A 12694-nucleotide genomic window follows, 5' to 3' on the forward strand; every position below is an offset into this window, starting at 1 on the left:
AGTTCTATTTTAGGAATTTGTACTTCCTTAGCAAGTATGAAAGGAACTTTATGGAAGGAGACTGAAGTGAAAAGGATTTCATCACAGTTTGTGTAAAAGCTATAGCAATCATATAGTTAAATGTTTTCGCTGTGAGTAATCTTCTCGAAGATTCTTCTACCTCAGTAAATTGGTGCACTGGCTATATACATCAAATAAAAATTAGCTACTTTAAGCTTCTTCTCAAGGATGGCTATTTACATGCCAAAATGCACAGTAAATTATTTTGCATGAAGAAGGCAATGAAATTTTTCATTCCCTTTTCAGAAATGTGTTTAAAAATATCTGTTTACAACTGATCTTTCGTGGTAAAAAACAGACAACTGTGTGATCAAGCAATTTCCATTCTGCATGTCAATTTTCGCATTACCTTGAGTTTTGTGCCAACACCATCAGTTCCAGATACCAAGATAGGATCTTTATAACCAGCTGCTTTCAAATCAAAGAGGCCAGCAAATCCTCCAAGTTCTGCATTGCAGCCTGCCAGCCAGAGGGGAAAAAAAAAAAAAAAAAGAGAGAGAAAATAGTAAACTTTTACTTTCATAGGTTTCTTCGGGATCTCTAACACATCAGCAAATTCTCTCTGAAATCTCTCAACATGACTTTGTCACCATGAAACTTTTCTCGGACATTTACAGCATCTTCATAGAGATACAGAATCTCCTAATTCTCTTAAGTTTGCTTTGTTTTTCCAACACTATTATCTAAAGCTAAAAATATAAAATTTTGTGATTGAACATTCAATAATGACAGTGACTGCTGCATTTAGTATTTTTCTGAAATACAGAAAAGGAACTGTTGTAACAGTCCTAAGCTTACTGCTTTGTAGGACAGAATGAATACTAAATATTTTCCAGTGGAAATCCCCTCTCTCTTTGTTACTAATGCCTATAGTACTTAAGAATCTCTGATTCAAAGACTGGTTATGATAGAGTAAATATGGTAATCTTAAAACCGAACTTGGTTAAATCCTAAGAGTGAAACAAATATGAGTGAAAAATACTATTAATGCTAACAGATGACTACTTCTACTAGTGCATATCTCCATATATTTTCCTCTTGACATATAGCTGAAATTATTTGAAGGTTCTCATATAATTTGAATTAAAAGGGATACATCATAAATGATTGATATTTTAATTTTATCATAACACGAGATGTGCCTGATAGTACAAAAAAGGATGGGCTGATTCTGTTTTATATAAGCAAAAGATATATGACATCTATCTCAAGAAATAGATAGTATATCTGAAAGTATTGGTGAAGAATTCAACATCTTGTATCACTTGTATTTTTTTCTAAACATTTATCTACAAAAATTGTATAGCTATCTAAGCAAAAATGAATAATCCACATAATCAAAGTAGGACTTTTTACTTGCATTTGCCTTTTTTGAGTAATGAATCATATTTTCTAATGCCGTTAATACATAAGACATTTGGGAGATATATTTTAGAGTCATTTGACAAGAAAACCTGTAATCTTAAGGAGCTATATTTTGAAGAAATCACAGGCATTAGGTTACTTACCACTACTATTTCTAGTGTAATCTAGACCTACATAGAATACATAAGTATTTGGATCAAGATGATAACCCCAGTTACTGTGAACCAACTGAAACAGAAATAAAAGTCCATCTCTTACCAGATCGTGACGTGGCTGCAGCTAGAGGTTTAATTTTCTGAACCAAAATATTCCCTGCTGCGATGTCTACCCCACTGTTTTTGTAAGTCAGGCCTCTGAAAGAGTGTTAAAAAATGTTTCAACAACTGATTACTAAATGTAAATACATGTATTTTAAAACAATATTTCTGTATTTGTATCATTGTTTCAACAAGGAGATTAGCCATTCAGAATCCTCTACTGCTGCCAGTGAAGTTTTTCAAGTATTCCTCTTTTCTTACTTTTACAATAACTTCAATCACATAAAATGATTTACTAAGTCTTATTCCACATAGAGTCGGTGACTCAAAGGTTAATCTTTTCCTGTTTGGATCCTGACATCACACATATACCTGAAGAAAGGGACTATTAGACACACACACACACACAAAAAAAAAAATCCCTCAGTAATGATGTAAGTGGATCTGCTTTTGTAGGCTAGCACCATATAAGATCAAGGTCAAGTTAGCTTCTCTAAATCAAAGTATCAAATAAATTATTTCTCTGTGACACAGAGTTTTACAAATGTGGCTTAAAGCTGCCTCTCCTCATCACCTTGAGTGATACCATCACAAAAACATTTGCACCTCTTTTCTTTTTACATGCCTAGTACAAATGGCTGTATGTAACTTGCCTGTTCCCATATTCACAGTGGGACCTCTTCATTTTGGAGATGATGCAATTAATGACTAATACAGGTATAGCAAAGCAACTACCGTAAAACAAAGACCTGTGCTACCAAGAAAATACGAAAAAATACTTGCACACACATTGTATCACTGCTAAAAAATTTGCAAGAAGAAAATTATTATAAGCAGCAGCTGTTCAGTCTGTGAATAAGGCTCAATGAAATATCAGCTTTCAATAACAAGAGACAGAAGTCAGCCCCTTTCAGCCTGAACATAATCAATACTCTACATATTTTCACCTTATTTTGAAAAGCATGATTCTTTAAAAGGAGAACTGTTTTTTTAAATACTTATTAAATAAATCTTCTGCGTATTTTCACAGAGGGAAATGCGTAGGACTTCATCCTGCCAAGCTACCAAGGGAGGAGGGGTGCATCCCCAACCTCACAAAGCCAACCATCATGGCCTGTTCTTCCAATTTTAGGAGAGGAAACGATGTTGCAGACTCAAGGGCAGTGAAACAAGCACTGAGTGTAGGCAGCTTCAAGGAAACTCTTGCATAAGGTAGGGATCATTGGCATAGATGCACTCCAGTCAAGAAACTTTGTGGCTCTGGCTCATGAGCTCAGTGCTTTAGAGAACTCTTTGTTACTTTCCTCTCACAGAAGGACAGTACAAACACAAATTACATATTTTCACACAAATTTCTCAAGAGATACAGAGTGCTTGAAAAGGAAGAACAGATAGGAACACCCTTGTTTATGTAGTATGTTTATTGATTATAATTTTACAATAAACTAATCAGCATACACTGTAACCAAAAATTAAAAACTTACCAGCATGCTTCATAGGCTACAAAATAGAAAATTATCAAAAGTTATGTTTTAAGCTATTTAGAGAACAAGCAGGCAGATACACCTTATATTAGCTGAAAATGAGTATAAAATCTTGCAAAAAAATTCTCAATAGCATCAGAAACAGAGCAGGACACATTGCTTTAAAAAAAAAAACAAAAAAAACTCTCTTAAGACTGTTAAACCAAATAATGTGAATAAAGAAGGAATAGTAATAAGAGTCATAAATTCTACCCAGGTTTCAACTGTTATAATGTATATATCACAACTAACTGCTTCTAAAGACTCTAAAATGACTTGACAGAATAGCTCTAAATTTGTTCATGTGTATTTTCCATGATAGTAACATCATATGTTTGGACAACCGTTCTAGAGCAAAAACGATGGTTGAGAGTATAAGGAACAGAAAACAGTTTTGTTTTCCAAAAAGACAGAACACAGATTAAAGGAACTTGCACTTGCCATTGTAGCTTAACTCAGACTTGGGAAAATAAGAACATGAATCAAAGAGCTATCAAAAAAGCCTATTCCTTCATTGGCTGGTCTTGCTCAGACTGCCCACTAGGATGCCAGTTAAAACTTGTAGAGTTACGTATAATCAACATCCATTTATTAAATAGTGATGTCTTTAAGTCCCTTTTACACCAGTTGTTTCCATTTCAAGTATTTCAGATATCTACCTGGATTGACTCAGGAAAGCTATAGCTCGATAACCAATGTCCTTCCTATAAATGGCACCCTTGAAGTTTATGGCTGCTACTCCCTTGTTGGCTTCTTGCAGTGCTGTCATTAGATCTTCTTTAATAGCAGTTACTGTAAGGACTCTTCCTCCATTAGTCACCACTTTGCCATCCTTCAGGGCTGTGCCTGCGTGGAACACCTCCAGTCCTAGTTCTTTAGCCTTAGAAAGTCCTGTGATTGTTGTTTAATAAAATAAATCCAGGAGAAAAAAAAAAAAGGAGGTCATTAGAACATTTCTCTATTAAATACTCAACAATTACACTTTCTTGAAACAATCAAATTCAGTGTAATCGTTCTAGGGAGTACAAATAATCTTTTGAAGCTACATTTCGTGGAGAGATGAGTCTACTGCTTATATGCTCAGAGACACAGAAAGGTATTTAGCTGTGATGGATTTTATACTTCGGTGATACAGAGACCACAAAACACATCAGCATCAATATTATATAAGATAGGCCCAGAAGCACTTCACTGTAACACATGTTAAAGAAATGCTACAAAACTTAACAATATGGTAAAGAGATTTTAAAACACTATGGGTGCACTACTAGTAGTCTTTAATATATGAAAATTCAGTTGACCCATAACCATAAGATCAGAAATTTCTATGAATCTGGGTAAAAGAGAGACTGGAGAGAGGGTGGGAGAGTAATCAAACTTCTGCAGTTTCTCTTGCTGTATTTACCTGTTATTTCCAAACCCTTTGGATACGTTCCTGGATACCCTTCGCTAGCCATGACCACAGTGACAGCTGCACTGTCTTCAAACCAGACAGGCATGGAACTGGACAACTTTTTATTGATAACTGCTTGCATAACTTCGTATAAATCACTTTTCAACAGTGGAAGAATCACCTACAAAAATATAAATTAGCTTTTTTTTTTTCTTTTCATTTTCTTCATGGAGCTTTAAAAACTATTACATCAACTGTAAAAATGAGCTTTCACATACTGTATTTTCACACTTATATACATCTTATGCATAATCTATGTACCTCTAACAAGACATCTCCTTAGAGATTACTTCTATGGATAAAATAACAGCTGTGTATGGGAAGGGAAAGGTAGAGGCCAAAGAAGCCTACTGTGCTCTGAAGAATGGAAAAAAGAGTTTTGTTCCACCTGTCAAGAGGGAAAAGGACATGTTTACTTTTTCAGTAAAGATGGGGGGAAAAAAAAAAAGAGCATTAAATTTTGGAAAAGATATGGAAGTACTGAGATCACTCTTGTAACTCAGCTCACTCTTGTAACATCCATATTTGAGTATAACCTGCTGAAATTTGGAATGGAACAAGTTAATAACAGACATTCTATCTTGAATCAACAATCAAATATTTTAAATCCCAGAGCAATTAGCTAATTATTAACCTGAAAGTTAATAAAGAATAATGGCAGACAGTATATCAGACATTTCTCCTCCCACGATGATAAACTGTACCTACAAAAATCACTCACCTGACATTCTGGGTCACCAAATCTGCAGTTAAACTCTAGAACTTTAGGCCCATCTTTAGTAAGCATTAACCCAGCATAAAGCACACCTAGAATTAAAAAAACAAAAACAAAAATGATATGACCAACTGTATAGGTCATTAACAGTTTAACTGCTGTTTCTTCTGCTCTACTTCATTTAACATCTCTCCCCTGTTAAGGAACAGGTATTGATTGATTTCAATTAACTACAAATCAAGTCATTGATGCTAAACCCCATTTCCAAATAAATCAAAGTCATCTCTCTAACTGGCAGTGTGAGTTAGGCCTACAAAGAGGACAAAGTAAAAAAGCTTTCTTCCCATTTATAATTAAAAACCCAAAACTTTAATACATACCAAGATAAGGGACACCTTCTTTCCTCATGCCATCAACAGTCTTCTGAAGAACAGTTTCTCTTATTTTCAGCAGTAAATCTTTAGAAATCTAAAACAACAGGATTAGATAACTGTAAAAAACAGAACATGATTTTTTCCCACTGTTATGGCAAGCATTTTGAAGAGCCAAGGAGAACACTTGGATGGTCTGTTGCTCTCTCCAACACATCACAAACAAGAAAAAGCTAATATTTTTTCCCTTCTTGGCAGACTACATACTACAGCATTAATACAACAGGTTGGATCTTTTCCAGTCATATTTCCATGCTTAGATCTACGTGTGCAAGTAGTCCCACTGGCTTCACAGGAACAAAACATCTGCAAAATCATAGTGGCATTCAGATAAGGCCTCCCCAAGGACAAATCATATATAGAAAGCACAGTAGTGATTTATCATATGTTGTTGAACAAAATTAATAGCTTTTTAAAGGAACAAAACTATCAATTTTTGAAATCCAAAGAGAAAAATAAATGGCCATAACATAGGTCAACAGAAAGCAAAGTAAATCCTTTTGCAAACAGACTATTTTCAGAACAGAAAACAAACTACTATGAGCTACAGCAAGAATTCATCATTAGCTTATCTTGACAAAAACAAAAATCATGGTTTAAGCACTCAGTTCTAATGATGAGTATTTCATAACACTTCATATCATAGAATCATTTAGGTTGGAAACGACCTTTAAGATTATCACATCCAATTGGAAAAAAAAACTAAATCAAAATACGAGGTTTCAGAAATAAAACTTCCATCTTGATAATCTAAAATGATTTGGTAGAAATAACATCCTCCATAGATAAATGAATTATCAAGTTACAGGCTTTAATTGACTTAGTTTGTTTTAGAAACACATTCAATCCACAAGATGCCACTGCCCCCATTGCTCTGTTTGCCATAGTGAAACTGAAAATCCAGATTGCTTTGATTACTAGAGCTGTAGCATGGTTGCAGCAAGACATCATCTTATTAAATTTGTACCTGAGGTGCTGGAGAATAAGCTCCCATCCCTCCAGTGTTAGGGCCTTCATCTCCATCCTTTAACCTCTTGTGGTCTTGCGCTGGGGGCATGGGAGCAATTGTTACACTATCAGTGAAACATAAGCACTGGAAAACAGGAAGAATAATTAAATTCCAAGCACATGACTAACATTTCATAAAGTGCAAAAAAGAGAAAATCTTTAATTTTTGATGTTGCAAAAATGCATAATTATGAGTACAAATTTTGTCTCCCTAATAAAACAAACTACAGCAATCCGAACGCTTTCCTCTTTTGCTCAGGAATCACAGAATGGCCAGGGTTGGAAGGGACCTCAAGGATCATGAATCTCCAACCCCCCTGTGACATGCAGGGCCACCAGCCTCCTCATTTAATGCTAGACCAGGCTGCCCAGGGCCCCATCCAACCTGGCCTTGAACACTTCCAGGGACGGGGCATCCACAACCTCTCTGGACAGCCTGTTCCAGCACTTCACTGCTCTCTCTGTAAAAAACTTCCCCCTGATGTCCAACCAAAATCTCCCCTCCCTCAACTTAAAACCATTTCCCCTAGTCCTGCAGTTATCTACCCTTGCAAAGAGTTGATTGCCTTCCCCTGTGTAGGCTCCCTTTAGGTACTGAAATACTGCAATGAGGTCATCCCGCAGCCTTCTTTTCTCCAGGCTAAATCATTGCCTCACTTTATAAGACCTTCCTGCAACAACCATCTTTAATACAGCATGTAGAAAATTATAAGATAACACCCATAGTTGTACTGAAAAGAAATACTCAAAAATTTTTTTAAAGTGTCTCTAAAATGCCCCACAGTGGAAGTTACTTCCTCACTCCTCCTCCCCTCTGCCCTGGAAACAAGGCATTACATTCCTTTGAAAACTTCCTTTTCCTTCTTGGCAAAACTCCATTTGCTTTTGCATTACTTATAAATTACTTATATATCAGCTGATTTGAAGCTCAATATCTTCGTAATAACACATCTGCTAGCATCTTATGTAACTGGATAATGATGCTCACTGTTTGGGCTTCTGATAGCACTACTCATAAAAACATTGTATAATGCTAATTAAAAGCCAACTCAAGAATTCCCTGGGAAATCCTAAGTGTGAAAACATGAAAAACTAGTATTTTGTGGAAGGTTAATTATTTGGACAGGCAAAATGAGTAGTATTTTTTTCTTTATTGTGATCAGTCATCTTAGGAAAAAGAATTTAATTTGCAAGCTTTCATTAATGTGTTCCGTTACAGTAAAACTGCATGCATCCTAACAACAACACAATTTTTTAACAGAGAATGGAGATATGGATAACCCTTTAGTCCCTCACAAGGTCAAACCAACCAAGAAAGAATAAGAATGACAAACATCTACAAATCTAATTCTTTCATATCAAGCAGGAAACCAGATTATGCAGTGACTGGCAACAGTTAGAGATGATCGCTTACTTTACAAATGCCACCACCTCCAAGATCAAAGTTCACAACATCTAGTATAAGTCAATTGCAGCTCCGGGACTCGGGAACCTGAGATGGTATTTGGCTGTTCTACTTTGTGTGATGCCAGTGTCAAGTTCCCAAGCAACCTCAAAACCAAGCTCTAATTCTCCTTTTCTCCTTTACACTCCGCTAATAAAATTTATTTTTTAAATGAAGGAACAGAATCATTTTTAAATGAAATGTTCTCTCTCCACTTGCAAAGTAAATCAGTGATGTCAAAACATTTAGCAGCCTTTGGTTACATGCCCTTCAACCCTGGGTGTACTTCCACACTGCAATATTTCTGGCAATGAAACTGATTAAAGAGTGTCCTGCCTGCACCTGTCTCGCATTGCTTGTTCCTGTGCACCAAAGGAGTTACTGACCCCTTAAGATACAGTTCAATATGTTCCTTTAATCAGCAAAGATGATTAAAAAGGTTTTCATTTTTTCAATCACTCCTTCTTCTGTTACTCTCACTTCACCACAGTTACTTATATCAATTCATGGGGCTGGACTAAAACCAGACCACAGAAAATACGCAAGTTGCTGCTGCTTTCCTTGAAAAAAGGTCTTCAGGCTATAGCCCTATGAACAAGTAAGTACTACAACTGAATCAAAGGCAAACAGCAGTGAGGGTGGAGGAAGAAGGAAGGGAAGAAACATTCTACACTGCCTTTGTTGCCAAAGAAATCATTACACAGAAGTACACACTCACACTGCATTACACTCAACATTTTTATGTTTTGAATTTTTTTCCTCTTGTGGTAACAGCAGATTACTGCTTGAGCTATTTACTATTCATAATTTGAATTATTTTAGCAGACTGCAGGAAGTTTGTTTCTTAACACATCTGCCTTTATTTAATAAAATGGTATTTATAAGCAGGTAACTGTTTTTAATGTAAATTATAAAATCCTTTAAATCCCTGCTGTACGTACTTGTCTGGTGTTTTCTAAATAACTCAGAACATGTACAATCTAAGTGCTACAGTGAGATGCATACTTACAGAAACTTCTTCTCCCTCAAGAAGTTCTTCAACAACAACAGTTTCCCCAGCTGTGCCAAAAGTTTTATCCTGCATTAAAAAGTCAATCTCTTCAGTCCCGTATTTCAGTCATTTTATAACAGTCAAACTGCAACAAGAGAACTAACACAGCAAGAAAGATGCAGCACAATTGAGACCATTAATCCAATCTCCATCCTGGATACGTCAGCAGCAATGGTAAAATCTTTCCCCTCTTATGTTTATCATTTAATAAGTGTAGCTGTTAGCTTGAATATTTGCAAGCTGCAGATGATAGGTACAACTTTCTCAGTAATTCCTCTTGCTCTACCTGCTGAAGTTTTCACCCACAATACTGAGAGTTATGGCAGTGACTGCCAACTCTGTAACCTAATCTGACCTTTTACTTAATAATAAAGTGTAGTTGTACAGAATACACTGGATGGGGAGCTGTATTTTTACATTCCAAGGCAAGGTTTCAACACTGTACCCAATTAAGAACCACAATAGTGCAGTGACAACATAATTTTGTATGTTTGTAAGACTAACACAATAAGGACTTTTTGTTCAAGACAGAACAAGACAACAGTCCAATAACCATACCCACAACAAGCTGTGACTGCAGACTGTATATTCTGGCCCTTGAAATACAAGTGTTTCAGATAACGTCTCATATAAATCAGCATTGTACCACTGAACCACAAGATACTATGCTCCAGACACTGGCTGAGGACCTACCCTGTATACATCTTATTTTTCAGCTCTATGTTTCTGACTGTTTAGATGGAACTGCTTCATTTTGGTTCCCTTCAGATTTTGATGCTAATTTATTTGTTAAACATCCTAACTAAACGTTTGCTTAAACTGAAATAATTCCACAGGAATTTTACTAAAGATTTAAGTGCTGTGTATCAGGAGTTTTAAAGCTGATGTTGCATGTAAGATACAGCTTAATTGCAGCATTAGTATTATCACACTGTAGCACCTGCTTCACTGTAGCAGAGTCCCCAGAGACGCAGAGAGATTAAAAGCAATCCATACTGAAATAAGTGCAGATCTTCAGTAGGAGCCATTTTATTTTAACCTACATGTATTATACCTAGAAAGAGTACTCTGCCTCAAGCAACACGTATGACAGCTTTGTAAGTGTCCAAATAATGGATAAAATATTTGACTTCTGCTAGATAAATTCCTATTATATAGAAATAAAAGGAAAAAAAAAAAGCATCCCAGATTTTGACATGGTTAACAACTTTTTTTTTTTTTTTTTTTTTTTTTTTTTTTGTGAGAACTCTTCCAATTGGTGCTTGGACATTTCTACTCACCTGCATGATTTCATTAACAGCTTTACAGGCTTCTTCTTTGTTTGATGCCACAATTACTCCTTTGCCAGCTGCCAGGCCACTGGCTTTTACAACTAAAGCAGGGAAGTTTGCACTTTAAAGACAGAGAAGAGAGATTCAACAGTAAACACTCTATATTCCAAATATATATTTTAAGCATTCTGAAAAATGCTGATGGTTGCAAAAGCAAAATACTCATCAGTATTACAATAATAATATTGTATTACCAAGCAACAGACAAATAAAATGCAGGATTCTCTTCTTATGCTGTCCTGAGGATTTCTGCTTTGTTTGTTTACCACTGATTTTCACTGTGGTTCTGAAAGGTTGCTTTCTTCAAATAATTTAATGTTGTAGCAATGTTGGGTCAGCTGGATTGTTCTCTGATAAGTAGACCACTATTTGCTGAGTAAGCCCACAAGCAAAATTTATACTCATGGAGGCAAGTACAGAAAATATAAAACATACTATGTCTTTCAGACTGGATTTCAGACTTTCAGATGGATTTCCATAGTTGACAGTCTGAAAAAAATAAAAACTTCTCCCATATTCGCTTGTAGTCTGAAGGCTGAACTTTTAATTTTCATTAAAAGAGCAACAAATAAGGAACCATTAAATTATTACTGAAATGTGATAGACAAGATTATCTTTTAAAACCTCTGTAGATATTCTATCACAGCTAAAAGTATGAATACATTGGTAAGAATTTGTTTGTTTTGGATAGCTGGCATACACTGCTGGGAAAAAAATTTCACTACAAAGAATTTTACCTGTTAATGAAGCTACATGCTGCTTTCGGATCAGTAAAAGATTTCCACCTTGCAGTTGGGATCCCATGACGATCCAAGAAGGATTTGGTAAAGCTCTTACTGGACTCCAGCTGAGCTGCCTTTGCCGTGGGACCAAAGCACCTTACTCCAGCTGCTGTCAAGTCATCAACAATTCCTAAAAACACCAACGCAGAATTTTTTTCAAATCACTAGACGATTTGTAAGTCATGTAGTTTAAATCTACAGACACATTAATTTGTTAGAGCAAGTATTCAGGAGTTATAAGCCATATTTATATTTACCCTGTATCTGTTTTACAAGATGGGCCTTACATGTATTTTTCACTCTAACCAAGATCAAGTATCCCTACAGTATTTGAGTTAAGAAGACCTGTTGCATTTTGTAAGATATCACAATCTTTCCTCATTTTATTACAGCTTTTAAGCAACTAGTTGACATTAGTATTTCACGAAGATAACAACTCTTGATCATGCAAAAGGATAAAGCTGAAATTATCATTGTTAAGATTTTTTGTTTTAACCTACCCCTAAATAATTATTATTATTTGAAAGAATGAAAATTTCACTGGAAAACCAATACCCTTCTTGAGTTTCTTGTATGGAAACACTTCGATACCTGTTTTACTAAACTCAAACACTTTGAAAGAAATTTAACAGTTAAGGATATTTTAACTGTTATATTTCTCATGCACTTTGAACTTTATTTTCATCACAGCACAATCCTGAATTTCAGGGAAACTGCCACAGAGAATTTGTTTCTTTTCCTGATGAAGATACTCAGATACTGTTGAATGGTGGGAAAAAGATGGGGACTAAAATTTACTTTTCTTCCTAAAGCAAGAAAGCTATCATTTTTAATGTTCTTTCTCTTACCAGCAGCAAGAGGAACCTCTGGACCAACCACAACCAGCCTGATCTCCTGATCTCTGCAGAACTGAGCAAGTGCAGCATGATTGCTGACTGAGACAGCTGTCAACGATAGAAAAGTATGGTAAGACTGCATTCACTACTGTTACTTGGCAGTTATTTATCATATAACCATAAAGTAGCGTTTTCACAAGTCTCACATTCTTGAATGGCAAGTCACTGGAATAGAGGCATGCACTAATATATAAATACTCAGAACAACACATGTACACATATGGAAAAAATCCAAACAAAACAAACCACTGAAACCCTAAGCAAAGGATGTAATTTGACATGCACTGTAAACCCATCTTGCTCTTGAAGGTGGAAAAAAAAGTTTCAGGTTTCCTTATACTGCCAACATGTTCTCATCTCTACAGACATCCTGTTTGC

General features: G+C 35.7%; 1 protein-coding gene across 4 annotated transcripts in view; it reads right to left on the reverse strand.

Annotated features, from left to right (window-relative positions):
• Positions 1-12694, reverse strand: part of GART (phosphoribosylglycinamide formyltransferase, phosphoribosylglycinamide synthetase, phosphoribosylaminoimidazole synthetase) — a 38716-nt gene that overhangs the window by 13553 nt on the left and 12469 nt on the right. For all 4 annotated transcript variants that reach the window (XM_031612535.2, XM_031612534.2, XM_090122061.1 and 1 more), the window contains exons 3-13: positions 12269-12364; positions 11376-11550; positions 10588-10699; positions 9266-9334; positions 6772-6897; positions 5754-5841; positions 5380-5465; positions 4611-4779; positions 3865-4096; positions 1684-1778; positions 410-519 (exon numbers count right to left, since the gene is read on the reverse strand). In XM_031612535.2, the coding sequence (XP_031468395.1) occupies positions 410-519; positions 1684-1778; positions 3865-4096; positions 4611-4779; positions 5380-5465; positions 5754-5841; positions 6772-6897; positions 9266-9334; positions 10588-10699; positions 11376-11550; positions 12269-12364 (1358 nt within the window). The remainder of the gene's footprint in view (positions 1-409; positions 520-1683; positions 1779-3864; positions 4097-4610; positions 4780-5379; positions 5466-5753; positions 5842-6771; positions 6898-9265; positions 9335-10587; positions 10700-11375; positions 11551-12268; positions 12365-12694) is intronic.

Source organism: Phasianus colchicus, chromosome 1 (genome assembly GCF_987193195.1).
Source record: "Phasianus colchicus chromosome 1, bPhaCol1.hap1.1, whole genome shotgun sequence".
Classification (NCBI taxonomy): Eukaryota; Metazoa; Chordata; class Aves; order Galliformes; family Phasianidae; genus Phasianus; species Phasianus colchicus.